The sequence below is a fragment of the Ambystoma mexicanum genome, chromosome 8 (assembly GCF_040938575.1).
Source record: "Ambystoma mexicanum isolate Mex_15411 chromosome 8, UKY_AmexF1_1, whole genome shotgun sequence".
Classification (NCBI taxonomy): domain Eukaryota; kingdom Metazoa; phylum Chordata; class Amphibia; order Caudata; family Ambystomatidae; genus Ambystoma; species Ambystoma mexicanum.
In genome coordinates, this window is record NC_090929.1 from 323,123,883 (window position 1) to 323,145,784 (window position 21,902).

The 21,902-nt window shown below is 44.1% G+C and overlaps 1 protein-coding gene across 1 annotated transcript; it reads right to left on the minus strand.

Moving 5' to 3' along the window:
* Positions 1-275: 275 nt before the first annotated feature.
* Positions 276-20,366, minus strand: FUT7 (fucosyltransferase 7). The gene is made up of 2 exons (XM_069609741.1): positions 20,194-20,366; positions 276-1,489 (listed from the first exon to the last, which is right to left on the minus strand). Exon 2 carries the CDS (start codon positions 1,429-1,431, stop codon positions 319-321), a length of 1,113 nt encoding a protein of 370 aa, XP_069465842.1. The 5' UTR covers positions 1,432-1,489; positions 20,194-20,366; the 3' UTR covers positions 276-318.
* Positions 20,367-21,902: the final 1,536 nt, after the last annotated feature.

Consider the following 21,902-nt stretch of genomic DNA (forward strand, 5'->3'; position numbering starts at 1 on the left):
TTTGTTCCCATGGTTGAAAAACCAAAGGTAGGAGAATTTTCTGTTTCATTTTGTTTTTTGTTACCGAAGAAATGGAGGTCGTTTTCACGAATGGCATTTTCAACACCATTTTTATTACGGATGTACTCTGCGATTCCAGAAACACAGAATGCAGAATGGCTTTTAAGTGTGAAGGCTTCCATAACCTTAATGGATGCACTGCCTGAGCCTGGCTTCAGATTCAGTGCATGCCACACTTCCCAGAATTATGTGACAAATGAGCAACCGAATTCAGATTATTTTACAAATATATTCCTGATTTATTTCCCAACTAAGAACTTATAACAAGGATTGTCCTCCTCGGTCCCAGAACCATCCTCTCACATCTCGATATGCTTTCCCTTGAGGTAGGCGGGGGTATTTGCTGCAGATGGAGCAGAACCTTTCGACCCAGTCGGTATATCCCGTTAGCCTGTAGTTCTCCCGCCAGCGGAAGTACTCCCGGTATCGGCTCGAGTTCATGGTCTTCAAGAACAAGGCCAGTTCTTCTGGAGAAGCAAAATCATCAACGTGGATAAAGGCATCTCCAGGAACAAAGTGCTCATAATTGGCCCTTGGGGGGCCCAACACCACTGGTACAGCTCCAGCGGCAAAGGCATTCACCCACATCTTCTCAGTGATGTAGTCCCTGTGAATCGAGTTCTCAAAGGCCAAGTAGAACTTATATTTGGAAACAGTGGGAAGGAGGCATGTGGAGCAGAGGGGTTTCTTGGCCGCTCGTCCATATACATCAACCTTGATGTGTGCAGACAGTTTCTGGAAGTATACTGATCTTGCATGTACCCTTTTGTAGTGACTGATGACCCAAGCCACCAATCCTGTCTTGTTCGGGATTTCAAATGAATGAAGATTTTGTGGCACCAGCCATCCATATGGCACAAAGATCTCAGAGTCTCGTCGGTATGTCATGGTCCAGTTGAAGAAAGTGTGGTTCAATGCATCCAAACCACGGGTGTGTGAAGGCGACTCTATTGTTGCCCACACCCACACTTGCCCCGGTGGCTTCTTCTCTAGCAGCAGCTCTAGCCCTCCTGGCACCAGCTCCTTGTGGTGAAACACTACCACATCAGCCTGGCTAAAGGTACTGTGGTTAATTGTTAACCAGCAATTAGGGATGCTGTAGCGGGTGGCACACACATCCATGCTGAGGTTCTGTGGTGTATGAAATGGCCAAGACCAGACCAAGATGGTAAGAGGTTGAGGTGGTGATGTGTGGATCTTGCCAACAATCGACAAATAGAGAAATGTTTTAAGATTCCAAGCGAGGATGGCAAACATCAGCATTCCCCCCACTGTCCTGAGATGATGATGTCGGAGGTGCCATGGCATCCTCAGCCAGTCTTCTTGAACTGAAAGTGCCCAGGCTGGAGGTAGCAGCCACTTCTTATCCATGTTGAAGCTCAATGGTGGGGGATATACCCATGGATCATTACTGTCAAGGAAGTAGTCCCTGCAATGAAGAACATAGGGAGTGTTACAGATGATGAAACCATTGGCTGCCTCAAGGGCTACTGAATATGCAGAATCGGAAGACATGCAGGAAGTCAACAAAGAACAGCCAATGATTTCTTGTGCTCTCTGTTTTAGAGGGGGAGGAGGTGTGTTGAAAAGTACATCACCATTGGAGAACAGTGAATCGCTGCCTATGCTGGAAACCCTCAGTTGTCCTTGGCATGTGCAGATGACATATTGAGCAGCAGTTCAAATGAGTTCAGGAAGAGCAGGTTTGGGAAGCCTCTACCTTACTGTCTGTTTACATGTATTGCATTGAATGCAGGATCCGTGGCTCATCTGCTTCACTTTCATCAGTTTCATTGAAATTTAGGAGACATGCCACTTATTTCATTCGCCTTGTGGGGTGGGTAATGGATGTAGTATATTTTCAAAACCTTCTGTGGCTGTCTCTGGGTACCTCTGCCTGTTTTGGGTGTCTCTCTTTGTGTCTGTGACTCTATGCTTGTGCAGCTTGTTCTATGGTCGTCTCTGGGATTCTCTTGTCTGCCTCCTGATGTATCTCTCCCTACCTGTCTGTCTCTGAATGATTCTCTACACGGGGAAGTCTCTCTTTATCAGTGGCTGGGATTTTCTCTCTATGGATCCCGCTCCTTCGCTCTGTTTCTGAGAGACTGTCTGTATCTGGGTATTTCACACTGTAGCTGTTTCTAGGTGCACCTTGCTGTGTGTGGCTCCTGTTATTTCTCTGTCGGCCTCTATCTGGGGGTTCTCCATGCCTGTTGCCAGGTACCTCTGCCTTTGGTGTGCTCACTATGCCACACTATATAGGTTACTCTGTGTCTATTTAAGGGGGTCTCCCTGTGCCTTGTCTGTTTGTTTCTCTGTTTCTGCAGCTCTCTCGTATTTTTTGTTTGGCTGTGACTCTTTCGGGGCATCTCATGTTGCAATGGGTCTGTCTTTGGGCGTATTTCTCTTTTGTTCCATTTAATTTTGTACTGCAAAAATGACCACACACTGACTTTGCACTGAGGAAATGCACTTTGCACAGTTCCATGAATCAGGGGTTGTGTCGGCAGTGCAAAGCCACTTTTCAGCAGTGCAAGGTCACTTTGAACTGTGCAAAAAATGCCCTGAATCGTGCCCTTAGAAGAGAACAAGTGTCCCTGAGATGCCTGCACTGGCAATTACTACATGATTGTGCACTCCTTTTGCAACTATTGGATGCTGAAGGCAATGCACCTGTTTATAATGCTGAATCGAATAACAAAGCGTAATGCATACCACCGCACATTGCATGAAAATAATTTGAACCATAACTAGATAAGTCATATTAAAATAGCCACACAAAGATAACCAGCCAAAATCTGTTAATACTGCGCCATTTTGCTTAAGCATAAAAATGCGAAAAATTAAGTAATACAAAAATATTTGTTATAAATATTCACATAACACGTTCAATCTGTGTTCTTATGAAATATGTTTCTTACACCAGCAATTGTATATGTGTTTATAGTTCATTTGATGGCCTTAAAGCATCTGCTACGTCCAACTGGTGACGTTTCTTCCATGCTTTATCTTTTCATCTCTATGTGTTACTGCTGTTTTTTGCTGATACACCTTCAAATCAGTTGGCCCCTCCTACACCGAGCTACCAGCATTAGAAGATACATAAGCAGCAGCATCACGCTTCTCGCGCGCGCTTTGAGGAAGTGCTTTCGGAAGTACAGTGGCAGTACGGCAGAAATCGCTCTTTCTACATGTTACTGCTGTTTTTTGCTGATATACCTTTAAATCAGTTGCCCCCCTCCCCCGCACCGAGCTACTGGTATGGGAAGATACTTAGGCAGAAGCTTTGCGCTTTGGATGTGCCCTTTGAGGAAGTGCTTTCTGAAGTGCAGTGGCAGTGCGGCCGAAATCTCTCTTTCTACGTGTTCCTGGCATTTTTTGCTGATACACCTTTAAATCAGTTGGCCCCTCCTGCACCGAGCTACTGACAACGGAAGATACATAAGCAGCAGTGTCCAACTTTGCGTGTATGCTTTGAGGAAGCATTTTCTGAATTGCAGTGGCAGTGTGGCAGTTCGCCGAGTGCGGCAGCAGGAGGTAGGACAGATGTTTTGCTCAATTTGGTTGTACCTCTATATTTGAGGTTGAATTGAACTCTTCTTGGCTATTCAAGATACACTGAAGATCAAGTGGCTTACAATGGTGAGGAGTGTGAATACACTGAAGATCAAGTGGCTTACAATGGTGAGGAGTGTGAATACACTGAAGATCAAGTGGCTTACAATGGTGAGGAGTGTGAATACACTGAAGATCAAGTGGCTTACAATGGTGAGGAGTGTGAATACACTGAAGATCAAGTGGCTTACAATGGTGAGGAGTGTGAATACACTGAAGATCAAGTGGCTTACAATGGTGAGGAGTGTGTATACACTGTAGATCAAGTGGCTTACAATGGTGAGGAGTGTGAATACACTGAAGATCAAGTGGCTTACAATGGTGAGGAGTGTGTATACACTGAAGATCAAGTGGTTTACAATGGTGAGGAGTGTGTATACACTGAAGATCAAGTGGCTTACAATGGTGAGGAGTGTGAATAAATACAGGAATAAAGAGAAAGCTGATGTATCCAATAGAGACTTAATGGCGGCTCCACTGGTGTTTTCAACCAAGAAGGGCCATTTAAGCATGGCTATGGCCACACCGTTGCCTCACTCTCTGCCCTTTCCAAGTAATGATCATGGAGAGCTTCTGGATGAGCAAGAGATGAAGAAAAGGGGTCATAAAATCAAAGCAAATATTAATTATAATTTCCCTCGAGTGAATAAAGAAAAGGGTGTGGTCTCTGATACACAAGCAAGCGATTTTGGTACTTTGCCTGGTACAGTTGAAAACTTGACATTAGGTGACAATGGAAAGTTACCACAAAAGGAAAATGATCGAGGAATTGAGGGCTTACTTTCCCTTACAACCCCCACCCTATTTAAGTCCTTCACTGTTGAACACAACTCCAATGTTCATTGAAGAAGAAAGTATAATGCACAATCACTAGGCTTCTATGCAAATCAATGAGGGCAGTATCATTTCAACCCCGAATGGGGTATTTAAGGCGTAAAGACATAAACCTATTTGGTGGGATCTCAAGGATGTCTTATCTACTGTAGAGAAGATGTGGGGAATATTTTGGAGGAATTAAAAATGCACTGAAGCCTCTTAAGTGCATTTGTAACCAGCACCGCAAAGGATAATCACAGAAGAATGGAGTGTAAGGGAAATCAAACAGATAAATGTCAAGAGGGGACATTGGATGTTTTCTTGGAAAAGTGCCGTATAGTGCAAATTAGGTGAAGATGTGAGTAAAGGACCTGCGATTATTGGAGAGGTCCGTAAAGTGGTTGATAAAACCCTACCCAGAAAACGCCAGCAAAATGAAAAATAATGTCAGTAAGAACAGCCATAATGGTCCCAAGTCATCGAGAACATTTCTAAGGGACTTGAAAAAAACATTAGAAGTGGAAAAGGCAGGAGAAAATGTGCAGCATGTGAATGCAGCAAAGTGTTTAGATCTGAGATAGCTAAGTGAGATCCTGGAACCAATCTTGAGTAGCACGTTGTTGTCTGAAGATTATGTTTCCATATTGACAATTGGTTATGTGACCGAGGGAGAAAGTGGTAAATCACTTTTATCAGTAGTCAAATGTTCTCAGATGCCCAAGGAACAAAGGAAAAAACTAAATATGGGACAAGATGTAAAAGGACTGTGTAGGAGATTTGTGAAGTGGACCTCAATTGTTTGAAATCTTTAGAAAGGGTGCTGAGAAACGTCAGGATAGGGAGAATACTGAAGTAATCAAAAATAATTGGTAATCAAAAGTGCGTAATGCTGTTGATGGAGATGCTTGAATGCATATTTTGTGGAAATAGCTAAGAAGGGGAAGAATGTGCAATGTCAAACAATGAGTAATGTGAACATGGGTGTAAATGGAGGAGGTCTTTCTAGGTTGGGGGAGAGGGTCTCTGGTGATGGTGTCAAAGGTGCAATCTCCCATGTAAATAGTGAGCCGAATGAGATGGTAAGCGGGGGGAAATAATGCTCATTGAAAAACCACTCTGGGTGAGCGGCATAATGTGGGGGCGGTGGCAAGTCCATTTCAAGATCAGGTGAAATCTCGACAGAGGGGGCTGATAAGAGATGACCAAAAGAACATATTGCAGAGGCTATTGTTTGAATATTTTTTTGATGTTGGAGAGCCCCTAATTTGCCCCTAATATTTTCGGAAATACCAGGATTTAGATTGATAAGTAGAAATTACAATGAGGTGGTTGAATTTGTTGACCCACAGCGGGACTACCGTGTTTCCCCCTTTGTTCCATCTTGGGTGGTTTATGACATTTTATTAAATGAGGGGGGACATTTGTGAATAACCTTGATATGACCTAACACTATATATCCCTCGTTTATTGAATAGGAGTGGAACCTTCTGTAAATCTGGAGGCTTTAGGACAGAGTCACAGATGATGGTAGGTTTTGGACCAGGTGACCAGATGGAGGGTTGTGTTTTGGGAGGTTCAAATGATAAATGTCAACTGATGTCAGAAGTTAGTAAGTGGAGATGGTTAGCGCTGGAAGTTAAGGAATCCATCCAACAGTTAAACGAGTTTAGGCCAAATCTTTAACAATGGGGGTGTATTTTCTTGCATTTCATTAATTCTTTGAGCTGGTGAGTAATATTCTTTTATGTGAGTTTTTAAGGGGGTTTACATTATTAATGTTTCAAGAAGTATGGTTGATGGTGTGTCACATTTTGATGGATACCAGACAGTATTAATGCCAGCAGTCCAGGGAGATAGGGGCCGTCCATCGGGGGGTCTCCTAATTGGAATTAAAAACGACTCTGGATTTATTATTATAAAACATGCAGAGGTGTGTAATAGTGTTCTAGGTGATGTTCTAAAAAGGGAAGTAAATAAAGTAGTTAACTATTTACTGATCACTAATATATATTGGCAGCAACGTTTGGAAATAATTGCAAAAATCTTTGATTTGTTAGAGGATTAGTATATACATTTTCCTAGTGCTTTTGTAATAGTTGTAGGAGATTTAAATTCTGACTGTGCGAGCGATAGTAGTGTTTTGCAGGCACGGAATATTGGGTGGCATACTAAATTAACTCAGGGAATTATTTGGAAGAAATCATTTGAAGAATGGGGTTTGTTTCTGCATAATGTTCAAGTAAGCAGTGATGGATAACAACAAGCTATATGGCACCGGGGCCAATCCTACTTGGTCCTCAATTCTATGTTGGTTATTAAGAAATTCCTAGAAGTTTATAAAGGTTTCCTTATAGGTGAAAGTGAACAAAGTGATCATAATATGTTCTTTGCCACATTTGCAATGAAAATGGAAATTAGGTATCAAATTAGGCAGAGAGATTTAGTAGTAAATTGTTGAGCGAAATGGACAGATATGGGAAGATGATAAAAAAGTTAATTCCAATAGAACCTTCTGGTAGCCCCTCTGCGGAGAATGAACACAGCCAAATAACCTGTTCTATGGGAAGGTGCCCACTTGGGAGGGTGTACAACCACGTTTTAGCTCACTGTACCTTTAACAGAGGAGAAATATCCATTTGCATATCAGTCTTTGTCCCACCCAAACTGTCCTTGTGGGTGGGACAAAGACTGATATGCAAATGGATATTTTGCCTCTGTGAAGGGTGCAGTGAGCTAAAACGTGGTTGTAGACCTTCCTAAATGGAAGACATACCATAGAACAGTGTGTTTGATCCATATTCGTTCTCAGTAGAGTGGCTTCCACACTCCTTTGTAATACAGTTAATTCCATTAACAACATAGAAATAGTCTATAGGAGATCTAACTCTGCACATAAAAAAGGTTTTGTACTCAGTTGATACTATTCAGTTACTCATTTCCCAGTGGTTGCAGCCTGATTCTTTGCCCCTTCGCAGATAAGATAGGTAAGAAACATTTGCAGTGTTTTTATATTGTAGATAAGAGGCAAAAGCAGCTTCGTAGTAAGATAATTTGTACTATTGATAAGAGTAATGTATGGATGAGAAGAGTGTGCTTATTGCAAATGAAAAACAAATAATAAAAAATTGGGGGGGAAAACCATCATTATCGATTATATCAGCAGGTTTGTGAAGCTATGCTGAAGATAGTCGCTGGTAATCGAAACGGGAATTTTTGGGCATTAGTGGGTTCAGAATTTTTTCGAACTATATAGAAGAAAAGGAGAAGCACAATTTACACAAATAGGGAGGGATAGTGTCAATTGGAGTATGAATCTTGAGAATGAAGATGTGTTGAAAGATTGATCATGCGTGGTAGTAAGTCTCGACCAGGAGGTCCAAATCTTCTATCCAATATTGTGTTTAAAAAGTCCCCATCTCTTTGGTCTGGAATTTTGTTTATTTTATTTAGAGATGCAATGTTGAAGTGAGATATTCTACACAGACTAGAAGGCAGTGACATACCAGATTTAAGACATTCAACGATAATGTTACTCACAGTACTCCTGAAGCCTTTTTGCCTAATCCGGGCATGCCTGTTACACCATGTAATGAGTGGAAACAGTATTGCAGAAACTACTTGTGGGCAATCAAATATGATGGAATGTCACACTCGAAAAAGAAGATGTTGTTATTGCATTCGTGCGGGAAGGAATGTCAAAAGAAATATAGAGATTTACTTCCTTTGACTGATGCTCAAGGGGCGGGTAATGTAGATGTATATCAAGAGGCTCTCCTCCAGTTGGATGCCCGCTATGCACCCAAGACAAACATATTGATCAATCAGTACAGCTTCCATACCCGAAAGCAGGAGGAAAGCGAAACAGTGGAAGAGTACATCAACGCCTTGAGGACTGTAGCAAGCTTGTGTGTGTTCACGGCTAGGATGGGGATGGATGAGCTTATCAAGAACCAGATCATCATACACATGAACAATGTGATTGTGCAAGAGAGGCTATGGCTGTGTGGGAATCCTACACTCAACGAGGCCATAGCAATTGCGAAAAAGGTCTAACACATGCAATTGTGCTCCCGGATGATAATCGAAAAAAAAGAACAGCATGGCTGATTATAGCATGAAGAATCCGAATAAGGAACAGGTTCAAGTAAATCTGGTTTCCAAAAGGAGCAAGAAGGTAGGAGTAAAGAAGGATGTGCCGCAGAAGGACGCTGACGCCTGTGGAGGGAGGAAAAGGGTTGTTATGGCCTCAGAGGGAGAGAGAGGAATTTATTTCAGATGTGGTCGCGTGGGCCATTTTGCTAGTTCCAAGCTCTGCCCAGCCATCAACCAAAACTGCTTGAACTCTGGGCTCAAAGGTCATTTCACAGCCACATGCCACAGGAAAAAGAAGGTGTTGTGTGTCCAAGACGGAGAAGAAGAGGTGAGCTTGGATGATGATTATCACGTGCTGATGGTGTGGGAGAGCGCAGATGACTATTCTTGAAAGAAGTGTCCCAGCTGCAAGGTCAGGGGCAAGGGTTTCCCTGTGAAAGTGATGGTGGACAGCTGTTCTCCTTATTCAATTATAACTGAAAACGTGGTGGAAACTACAGGAGGCAGGGTTGAACATTCTGCTGAAGCAGCAGCACTCCAACATCAAGGATCCCAGGGGATATGAAGGTTCCAGGATAACCATCATTGGAATGTTTCAAAGTGTGGTCGAATACAAGGGGAGGTTTGCAGTTATCAATGCTTATGTTAGCAAAGAAGGGAGTGGACATTCTGGGCTGGAGAGATCAAGCAGCTCTTGGGATTAGACTGGATCCCAGAAGCGCAGAGCCAGTGTTGTTGGTGCGAGGTAGCACCACTGGCGAGGAGCCATTTCCTGAGGTGTTAACTGAGGAGGAAATGTGTCTGTGTGGATCTGCACACAGGATTGTGATGAAGCCTGGGTCTAAGCCTATAAGACACAAACTGAGACATATCCTGATGTGAATCCTGAGTGAGGTTGAGTCTGAACTGGGGAGACTTCTGGAGAAGGGTATAATCAAGAGAGTTAAAGCTGCACAATGGGTCAGTCCTATGGTGGTGGCATGTAAAAAGAACAGAAGGATCAGGATGTGTGTCTATCTTATTGTGGTCAAAAAGAGCATTGTAGTGGACAAGTATCCCCTTCCCTTTACAACGGACATGTTGAACAGTGTCAATGAAGCAACAACGTTTACGAGCTTGGACCTTTTGCGCCATATCATCAGATAACACTCACAGAAGAGTGCCAGTTGCTGACAATGTTCATCATGCCTTTTTTCCTGATCTGTGTTCGCTGAATGCCATTTGGCTTAGCCTCGGCTGTGGTGGCTTTTCAATATGTGATGAGCAGGATTCTTAGAAGGGTGGAGGGCACACTTGTTTATCAAGATGACATTCTCATTTATGGTAAAACGATGTTGGAGCATGACAAAAGATTGCATGAAGTTGTGAGCAAATTGTTTTAGAGTGAGTGAGGTAGAATTCCTTGGGCAAGTGGTGAGTGGCAAGGAGTATCGTCCCAAAGTGGATGCCATGAGGCAGGTAGAGAGGCATGGATACCTAAAAATAAGGATGAGATAAGGGCATTTCTAGGTCTTGCAGAGTTATACAATAAACTTGTGAGGCATTTTGCCACTTTATCTGAGCCAATTCAAAGGTTGTTGAGGAAGGGAGTAAAGTTTGTATGGGACAATGAGTGTCAAGAGGCTTTGGAGATGATAAAGGTGGGGATTTGTGATGCAAAAAACCTGGTGAGTTTCAAGTTGGAGGAGGAGTGCATTATCATGGTGGACAGCAGTGCCAAAGGGCTGGGTGCTGTCCACTCACAAGGTGTTGGGAAGGAAATTAGGACCATATGTCACAATTCATTACGGTGGGAGGTGGGAGGTACTCATTTATTGAAAGGGAGTTACTGGCTTGTGTGTGGGCCATTGAGAATTTCAGAAGATATGTTTGGGTCGATGGTTCGTCATTAGAACAGATCATAAGCCTTTAGTGGAAGTGCTCACAGTTGAGGGGATGATCAGGGCTACTCCCAGGATTACCCGCATGTGTTTGAGGGTGCAGGAGTATGATTTCAGGGTGGAGTTTGTGCCTGGGGTGCTCAATTGTGTTGCTGATTTTTTGTCACGGGTGCCTTCAGAAGTGGAGGACACTGGTAATGAGGAGTCGGTTGAAGGGGAAGAGCAAATGGTAGCTTTTCTGGATGAGGGGTTTGTGGACGAATATGCGATTGGTAAGAAGGAGGATTGGAGGAAAGCTGTGGAGGAAGATTGTACCCTAAGTAAAGTAGTAGAGTGGACAAAGTCAGGTTGGCCAGGCCAAGGGTGAGATGGATGATGAGTTTAAGGGCTTCTTGGAGGTTAGTGGTCAATTTAAGCTGGAGCATGATCTCCTATTGAGGAGAGGTGTGCTGGTAGTGCTGAAGTGCTAAAGGGTTAGGTTGATTAACAAGGCTCACAAGGGACACACAGGCATTACATGCACCAAAAGGAAGCTGAGAGAGGTACTGCTGCCCTGCTTTGGAGGTAATGGTTGAGAGAATGATTAGGGAATGTGTTGAGTGCCAGAATTGTGACACAACATAGTAGACACATAAGCAGGAGTTGTCACCGATGACGCTACCTTAGAACATTTTGGTCTCCAGTTGCGGTGGATATCCTAGGACCATTTGAGATTTTGGGGAAAGAGAGTGGGTTCTTGATTGAATTGGTTGACTATTTCTCGAGTTGGCCGGAGGTGAAGTGGGTCAGGAATGTCACAAGCACCGAGATCATTACATTTTTGGAACACGTTTTTAGGAGAGAGGGTTATCTGGTGGAGGTGATAAGTGACAATGGCACCCAATTCAGGAGTGTAGAGATGATTGCTTACCCTGAGAAAAGGGGACTCAAATGGAAGTTCACGTCCTTATACAGAACACAGTTGAATGGACTTGTGGAGTATTTTCACGGAGTACTAGTAGTCGTAGTAGAACAGTCGGTGAGAAATAGTGTTGATGCAGTTAAGAAACTGCTTTGGAATGTATGTGTGTCACCAAATGGAGACACTGGTGTATCGTCTTTCGGAGTCATGAGGGGCTGGGAGGCCAACACAGGGCTCAATCCTGCATGGGCGATTGACATAGCTGGTGCTGATAAGGTGAATGGGGAGGTGCTAGAGAGCCTTAGAAGGAGTACTATAAAGTTGCAGGAAAGGTACAGAAGGCACTACAATGCCAGGTTAGGAAAGAGAACCAAATCACGCGTTGAAGTGGTCGTAGGGTCATGGGTGAGAGTCAGGCATGGTTTACATGTGACCATGAGGAAATCATATTTTTCTGACACGAAGAGGGTCATCGAATTGATAGCCAATGCTGTAAGGGTGGAAGATAGCTCCATTTGGAACATGGACAGGGTGGTGGCCATTGAGGGAGGAAGTGTGGAGGGCTCGGCTCGCCCCATGTTGAGGGACCCCTACGGTGAGTTTGATAGCAGTGGGGGAAGCACAGCACAAGGTAATGGTGCAAGAGCTGTGAGGGATGGTGCCAAAAGAAGGATGAGTGTGGAGGAAGCTGTGGATAGTTTGGGTGGCGTTGACAGTGGGAGGAGGAGGAGGTGTTAGCCAGTGTGGTGCAGGGATTATGTCAGGTAATACACCTGTCAGACAGAGCTCTGTTCTGGCTCTGGATCTGGATTTTCACTTGGTTCTGTTCATGCATTGTTCACATGTTATCTCTTGACTATTTTGTTGCCTTTTGTTCTGGTTGAATAGTTATTGCCCTTGTCCGTGTTCTTTTACTAGTTCTTCCTTCTCCTTTCATTTGTTTTTAATTCTTCCATTGTTCATTCCTTGTCATTGCTGAGAGGAAGGGGCGTTGTAGAGGGCTTTTGGTTCAGCAGTTGGAGTGGGCAGTGAGGGAAGCAGGACATTGTGTGGGGCCAATTTAGTAAAGCCTTACCTGAGGACTAACCTTTTGGTTGGAGTCTACATCCATTACTTCAAAAGGAAATCTGTAACCTGCTGCAAAGGCACATTTAAAGTCTACAGTTAAGGCAGTGGTCTTCAAACTAGGGGGCTAGCCCCCCTAGGGGGCCCAAGGCATGGCCAGGGATGCCCCCAGACTCTTTAAAATAGAATTAAGATGAATGTATTTAATATAAAAAAGGAGTAAGGTGGCTACTTTTAATAGAAAATATAAACAAGAAGAGAAGAACATCTGCTTATATATTAAAGAGCTTGGGCCCACTGGACATCCTTCTGCCCCCCCCCCTAGGGGGCGACCAACCCCCTATGTGGGGGGGCGGGGCTCAGAACATTTGTTTTTACTCAGGGCGGTGGAGGGGTTATGACAAAGTTTGAATACCACTGAGTTAAGGTGAAAGTGCCAGAAAAGGGCAGCCTGTAATATGTATTTGTGTTTGTATTTTTATTGATTTATAAAGCGCCTTACGCCAAAGCATAGAGCGCACGTGTAATGCCATGAAAGAAATATGTTGTTGTGTAGTAAGACTGCCAAAAGAGGGGCAACTGCTTGCCCCCCGGCCTCCTAAGGCTCTTGAAAACAAACACAGAACAACAAAATCACAACATTGTGGGACTGTTAGGCATACAAGGCTCTGATATCTTCTAATTTGCTTTCCAGACCTGTCCAGCAAAAGATAGGCAGAACCCTAATTTGCACAATATGGATTGACATGATCAGTAGCAACATCACCGTAAATAACATTACAAGCAGAGGCATCAGCCTTCAATACTCTAGGACACCTTTGGTAAAGACATTAAAAGACGTTTTCACATTTAAGCCAAGAGAATAATGTGCTGTGCACTATATAAATATTCACTATTATTAATATACAACTCAATAGATTTGTAAACCATGAGGGGGTTTCTCCATAGAAACAATTACAAACTATATCACTTCAAACTATAACACCCAATGTCATCAGATCCGGCACAGTGAGATTGCATGATTTTCCCAAGATCAAACATTTTGTTAAAGGGGTGAAATCAGTATTTGGACCCAGTCTGTTATTAAAGCACTTGACTACATAACTTCCCAGTGATAGGTCACATAAACATTTTTTACGGTTTGGATTTCCAAAAACGAAATCATTTGTTTTTCTATCAATGCCTTGAAAAGTACAAAAATCACATTAGAAACCAGCCTGACATTATGCACATTGTTATAGAAATAGGTCAAGCAAAAAGACATGTATAGCTTTAGTTTCACCACCCTGAATGCACAATTGCAGTAGCAGCCTGCAAAGGAATGTAGGCCTAAAGACAATATAGTTTAGCTTTGAAGGTGCTGTGCTTCCCCGCGCTTTTAACTGTCACACGAAATGTGTAAACTGGGAAGACTTTGAACAGCTGATCATGCTTAAGAGGAGAAAAATCAGTGCTTCTTTCTACCCTGAGCTGGCTGTGTGCGAGGCATGTGACACGGCCCATAAAATTGGCACAGTCACACAAAATGTGGTTAGGTTGGCAAACCTACAGGCACATCAAGGCCTGTTCCCCGACCTTGGGTTTCATCTGGGCTTGTATATACAACTTGGTATAAGGTGAGTGCGGAGAACTCACACTAAGGGGATTTTCATCAACCAAGTGGATCATTTAGGCCCATTTCAATACAACCTTATATAAGTGGTTGCATTTTAATTGTTTACTTGTTCATTTATCTATTGCAGCTGTGATTGCTTATAAGTGGGCAGCTAGGGCAAGCACCTGCCAACCTCGCAGCACAAATATGCTCCCCTTTCACTCCTTTCCCTCCTGCTTCCTTTTCCTCCCATACAGCATTCTTTTTGCTCCCTTTTTTTCCCTACTAGCAATTTCCTTTCTACTTTCCCACTTTTTCCTGCTCTATTTTAAAACAATGGCATCCCCTATTCTTGTTGCGTTCCCTTAACCCTCCTCTCGCCTTTTCTTTCTCCAGTCTGCCAAAGGTTCTTTGTTATAAAGATCACGCTCTTCCTCATTTTTCTGCTATTCACATACTCACCTGCCTTCCTTCACTCAACGTTTTCCTCCCTCGTTTACCCACGTCACACACCAATTGCCTTTACATTGCTGTTCCTCCACTCCCCATTCCACACTCACTTGCCTCCCTTATTTCCCTTTCTCCTGCCCTTCCTCACTCTTCATTTCTCCATTATGTCCCATTCTCCTTACATTCCTGAACCCCTGCTCTCGATTTCCCCTCCATGTAATCCGCTTTACCCTGCGTTTCCCCTCACTCCTGTGCCTTATTAACTATTGTCCCATTCTCTTGCCTTGTTCATTCTCTGTATCATTCACCCTGTTACCCAATCACCTTATCTCCTGCCTTCCCTCATGCTCAATATCTCTCTCACGCTTCTGCCCTCCTTCATTCTCCACTCTCCTGTCCCATCAGTGTTCATGTTACCTGTTCCTGCTCTACCTTTCTCCCTTACTATCCTGCCCTGGTTGCCTCTCCATTTCCATTCACTGCCCTGCAGCAGGACCCAGTGGATCTGCAGGAGATATGGAGGTGGTGGTTTGGAGTCAAGGAGTCTCTTAAGTGCCACAAGCAGAACCCACAATAAAGGTGACCCTGCATATGTTTTGAGAATAAAAGGTGAACACCTTTAAGTCTGTGATGTTCAATGACATTTCAAGTGTGAGGGCTAAGAACTCCGGGGACATGCACAAAATGGTTCTGCAGGCTGTTGGAATTATCCCATGATATCACCTCCTAAATGTCTCTTCCCATTGCTCATGTTATTGCCCACTGCCTTGAACCATATCATTTCCAACATTAGCTTCAGGCTTGATCATTTACTATTACCAACATTGACTGCAAAACAGTGCAAGGAGGCCCAGCTGTCTCTAGCTAGAGTTAGATACACAAACACAGAAAACTGTTTTAAAAAAACACAACGTAAAGAAATGTAGCATTTGGCCCTAATGTTCATTAGTGTGCAACTCCGCCCACTCTAGGCTCTGCCTCCATGACCCGCTCACCTGGGGCCCTCTGCCATTTTTGCCCATGGGGCCCTTTCCCTTATATCTGCAATTGTTCTTCAGTATTTGCCCCTTCTGTAGTTCCTGCATTCCTTTTGTGTGGTGATTGATCTCTGCATGCTCCTCTCTCCATGCCTGTCCCCTTTACCTGTGGCTGCCTCTTGTTCCTTTCTAGGCCTCACTGCGGGTGTCCCTCTCTGGGGCACACAAAATTGACAAAACATCTGTAGAGGAGATGACAACATTAAAAATAATGATTATGCTATAGATAGGGCTAATAAATAGTTTATGGTGCTCTGGTAAACAGATTGTTAGGGGGTTCACTGTTCTGACAGGCAACGTTCATGGCCTTATATGGGGGTTTAAGGTGTCTCTTCAAGGTCATTGATGATGTTATGTCGAACTGAACAGTTATCAAAATACTTGTATGGACCTCTGCAACAGTCTGTGTACACTGTAGGCTTTGTGCTGCCAGTGTAAAATATTAAATGCAGTGGCAGCTGGTGAATTTGTGAACTTTAGGGTGTAAATGGATGTGTATAAAATGCAGGAGCGAACAAGCTCGGCAAGGTCACCCAAAAATCAAATTAGAGTGATTCGGGGGTGGTGGGGTTCTACACTGAGAAAAACGTTCAAATAATGGGTTACAATTGTGCATTTTATAGAACCTTCTGTGACAAATTGCGTAAAAGGTCACACAGTTTGCAATCAATGTTATATGGTAGTACATGAAAAGTCCCAATAGATGACCAACGATGCACAGCATCATGTTCCAGCACATTTCCATTATGTCTTTGCCACAATTGCCAGTACATAAAACATGTTTGTGATGGCTGTGCCCAAACATGTCTATGCATTCTGCACCAATATATGCAAGTATTACCATATAAGGACTCCCAGACAGTGAAAAATGGCTATACCAAGATAGGCTAGGTAATCACACTTATGTTAGCTTTACCCCTTTAAGCAAAGTACACAAATGTCATGACACACAACGAATATATGGCTAGACCAGATACCACCAATATAAGCCAGCATAGCCACATAACACTCATCATATTTGCTTGCCCCTTGATTTCAAGTAAAAAGTAACAAATGCCATGCCATAGTAAGAAGGTAAATGCACACTGACACTATAGGCCAAGTTAGCCACGTAATAGCACTTATCACAAGTAGTGTCAATGTAACAGTAACTGTGCACCAAGGGTAAAGCAAACATAAGTGTTATTATGTGGATAGACTGGCCTATGTTTAATGTAGGCCAATGTAGCCATGCAGTAACACTTCATTTAACATTTTGCTTTACCCTTGATTCACAGTACTCTGCATCAAGGCTAAAGCAAAAATGAATGTCATTCCCCTTGCAGAACCCACCCCTAAATTAAGGGGTGGGAGCGGACATACACACACACACGCACACACAAGCTCTTTTACCTGTGCATTCATGCATTCATAATAACAAACACCAGCATACACAATACATATATACATACAATCCATACATCTATTCATACATACAAATTACATAGAAAAAACACTTACCTGCATGCAACCGCCACATTCTACAGCAATGCCATGGGGACAACTAGATGGCCTTTCACTCCTCTCTGCAACGAAAGCACGCTGATGGACAGGAGAGGGCTCCTCCCCTGTCCTTCAGCTTGTTCATGTTGCATGTCTCCGCAATGTGAGCACGCTAACAGACAGGAGAGGGCTTCTCTTGTGTCCATCAGCATGTCTACACTGAGAGCGCATTAATGATGGGAGGTGGGATCAGTATTCTAATGCCCCGCCACCTCTCATTATTGTGCACTATATTTGTTGCAGATCCAAAATTGCTCCATAAAATCATAGCGGGGGACACGTGTCTGCTCAGGCACAGGCAGCACACTCACTCCCCCATGCAAATAAAGCACATGGGAGACTGTGCTGCCTGCCAATGTGTGGCGGGTGTGGCCTGTCACTCAGGTGACGGTGCCCACCCACTCGTATTGGTGGCTCGTCACTGGTTAGATGCATTTAGTCAGCCAGCAGAATCTTGCAGCTCACGTAATTATAATCACTTGATGAAAGGCTCTTCAGTTTGCCTGTCCTGTGAGCTGGGTTGGTTCTATAAAATGTAACAAAGAAATGCAAGTGCTAAACTACAAACTTTGCAAGTGGTCATTTTTTAATACATTTCAGATTCAAATGGTCGTAGAATCGGGGTAGAATGGATAGGGAAGACCGCGCCAACCTTGATTCTAAACAAGTTGTACAATTCGGCAAACGAGTACTTTTGTGAGAGGTTTAGTTTTCTTTGGAAAAATATTCCAGAAGATAGGTTTTTCATTCATTTTCACAACTTGTCATTTGACAGTTATATAACATGGCAACCCAAAAACCTTTAGGACGTTTTGTTTCGTTTATATCCTTCCACAATAACTTTCTCACCTTGGATTTGAAGTGGGGTTAGTATAATAGTGAGCATTAAAAATTGTATTACATTATTTTGTACTTTTGTAAAATTGTGTGTTAAAACATGTATTGGAAGTGTTTGTTTAACATGTTTTGAAGGATAATCTGGACTTTTTGGCATTCGCTTTTAGAGAATTTAGGCACTTTGCTCTGCTAGTTACATATGCTTTTAAGCATGATATTAATACTGCATTACTGAAATTATTGAATGAACATTTTAATAAACGAAAATCAAACTGATTAAAGAATTGAGCATGTCACATTCCTCTACTGAATATCTGACATGTCACAGTCCGACAGAACATACAACATGTAATTTTACTGCAGGTGTGTGACAGTGACCTTCACACCCACGTTGGGTGTGTCTGGCAAGGAAGGTAACATACCTCTTGACTGGTGTCTGATTGCAAGGACAATGCCATCTCGCTAAGAAGTCTGACAGCACATACAAGAGACAATCCCGCAGCAGGTTTCTGACATTGGATGAAAACAGTCTGTCTTCTGCTGGTGTCTGACATTGGATGAAAACAGGCTGTCTTACTGCTGGTGTCTAACGTTGCATGGATCAGGCTGTCTTACTGCTGGTGTCTGACGTTGCATGGATCAGGCTGTCTTACTGCTGGTGTCTGACATTGCATGGATCAGGCTGTTTTTCTCTGTGGGCCAGATTCTTAAACATTTTTGGGGGGCAAGAGAGGAGATGTGCTGGGCAGATCCACACATTCAGATTCCCTCTATCCTTCCTTTGCGCGTTTTTGCAAATAAAGGGGTGTTTCTGGGCCTTTTAAAGCACATCCCACATTCACAAACGGGATGTGCTTAGAATTGCCCAGAAACGAGTGTCTTCGCTCTGCGCCTGTTCAGAACAGGTGCTGGGAAGGCGCAAATGATGGCCAAGTCATTTCTGACCCGGTCATGATTTGTTTTTGAAGTTCGAGACCTGCTGTTTAAACTGCAGCTGTCACGCTAGCATTTCCATCCCCCAAATGGGGGTGGAAATGCTTGCTGTTTTCCCAAACATTTTATGAGAGGGGCCCTTTAACGGTCCATCTTGGCAAAATGAGCTCCTAGCAACCACGTGGTTGCTGGGAGCGTGTCATACATGAGTGTGACTATTGTAGGCAAGGTGTCTGGAAAGCAGATCTTTGCGCTATTGTCCAGCCCCTCCAGAAATGCTCAGGGCACCTTTGTAAATAACGTGACCTGAACATGTGCACTCCCTTTATTTGGATTATCTTTTGACAATCTGGCCTACGTGCCTGAAAGAACAAGCTGGTTCACAGCATGCATCTCACAGCGCAGGGACACAGCTATCGCGCTAGCAGTACCTGGCAAGTGACAGAGAAGCAGTCCCCCTACAGGGTATCTAGTATTTTCATCTAATGATTTTCTATCGAATGACTTTCCATCGAAAAAATCTTTCAATTAATATTTTTCCATCGAAAATGTATGTATGTGTATTTGGGTGGGATAAAGGGTTAAAGGGTTAAATGGTTAAATCTAGACAGCGGGGATTTTGGGGGGAATTTTTAAAAAATGTTTTATTTGGGAATGGTTTAAAGGGTGAAAAACCAGGGGTTTTGGGGGGGGCAAAATTATTTGTTATAGGGGTTTTTCGACGGAAAGTGGTATTAAACCACATTAGATGAAAAACAATTTGATGGAAAATATTCGATGGAAAATAAATTCGATGGAAAAAATTAGATGGAAAAACTATAAACCCACCTGCAGGTGCCAGTGGAGCACCCGCCCCCATCCCCCTTGCCGGTGTCAATGAGGCAGGCCTCTCTGCAGGTGCCTGTGAAGCAGTCTCCCTCTGCAAGTGACAGAGGAGCACACATCCTCTGTGCAGGAATCAGAGAAGCAGTCCCCCTACAGGTGCCAGTGGAGCACCCTCCCCCATCCCCCTTGCCGGTGTCAGTGAAGCAGACCTCTCTGCAGGTGCCTGTGAAGCAGTCTCCCTCTGCAAGTGACAGCATACACCCTCCTCTGTGCAGGAGTCAGAGAAGCAGTCCCCCTACAGGTGCCTGTGGAGCAGCCTCCCCCATCCCCCTTGCCGGTGTCAGTGAAGCAGAACTCTCTGCAGGTGCCTGTGGAGCAGCCTCCCCATTCCCCCTTGCCGGTGTCACTGAAGCAGACCTCTCTGCAGGTGCCTGTGAAGCAGTCTCCCTCTGCAAGTGACGGAAGAGCACACATGCCATTTGCAGGACCTAGAGTCTCCGTCTGCCAGTCTCACGGCTGGCGACGCCTGCCTACCTGGGTACCCACCGTGAGGTTGCTGTAGATAGATGAAGGAGCAGTGTGCTTGTTCTGTAGCTATCACAGGGGCCGAGCAGCCTTCTCCTATTCTAGCCCGAATAGTGCAAGTGAATCCAGGGTGCTGCTGGCTCCCTCTCTGTCAGAATGAGCAGTGCCTGTCCGAGGCACCCAGGTTGCGTTCTGTTTCCTCTGCGTCTCATGCTGTTTCATCATTCTGATTTCCTGTGCGTCACAGGCTCTGCCCTGCTGCGGCTGGGCATCCCTTTTCCTTCCTTCCTTCCTTCCTTTTCATTCTCAAGAATTTCGAATACGATCGAAAAGTTCGATTAACTTGGCACAGTGACATAGTGAGACATAAGAAAGTGACACGCTTAAATCTGTATAGCTTCTTGCTATCCCGAATATGATGAGAGTTTGAAGGTTACATCCATTATTAAAAACAACGTTGTCTAATAGAGAGTCCGTTCTAGTACTGGCTGATTGTCAATCTGAAAATCAATGATCTCGAGGGTCGCCCGGCGCAATTACCATTTACTACAATTAATTCACAACCTTCCAGCCCTCAACCATGAATTTTGTATTTGTCACACAGATTGGCAAGCCATGAAATTGCCAGCTGTTGTCATGTACATTGGCAGGGCTGGGCCGATCAAGTGGACTGAGAAATGCAGTCGAAACGTTCTATGCTGTGTGTGTCCCTGTGCATGCAAAGCAGAATATTCACAGAGCATGCAGGGGTGTGAGTCAGCACTCGATGGTGCGGGTAAGGGCACGGGTGGCATGCCCATCTGTCACTGAAGGCAGCTGGAAAGCGGCTCCCACCCTGCTAGCATTAGGCGGCTGCAAAAAGATGGTACGCCTAGATTCACAGTCTGCACTGCCCCCATGTACTATAGGTGGCGCCAGAGGACTGTGGTTAAAATGCCCCGCCCTGACCGCACAAATGGTAAATCAAGTGCCAATGTTTGTTCTGCTGCTTGTCCGTTATGTATAGCAGTTTCTTAACACTAGTTGTTTATTTTGTAAAAACAGAACAACTCCTTCATTTTACAGTATCTTCTGTGCCGACTGGTGTGTTGGCGCTCCGGGGTGCAGCACCCGCCCATTTTTTCAGTTGGAGATGTATGATTCTCTTAGTGTGCGGTCCTGCTGGGGAAGTAGGGCCAGGTGCAGTGCTGGAAATGGAACATATGTACTCTGGAACCCCTCCTCCTTGGTTGGAGAGGGGGGCATGGCCCAAGCCAGGTCACGAAAGACGTATCTCTTCACGGAACCCAAGACTGGAGATTTGCATGTAAGCAAAGAGAATTTTGGGAACAAAAGAATGCCCACAATGTTTTATTTGAAATACGTCTCTGCTAGTGATTCAGCAAGAAACCCTTTGCGTGAGTAATGAAAGTTGAGCTTTGCGCTTTTCATTGGTCACAATACCCACGCTAACAAAAATATGTCTGTACATTTCAAGACGTATGTAACAATTAGGGCACCATATGGGATGGACGGATGGATGGAACCTGAGTGACGTGACGTGGGCAGGTAATAACTGGACACTCCCTTGGTACTACAGGGAGATGGAAAAGTTCATCGCAGATTTTGGCCTTCAGGGGGTGGTGCCTGCATTGTGGAACCCAAGGACAATCCACAACCTGATCCGGTCCCAAGACACCACAGATCCCATTGAGGACCTGCCAGCGGCCACAGTTACCCAGGTGTGGGAA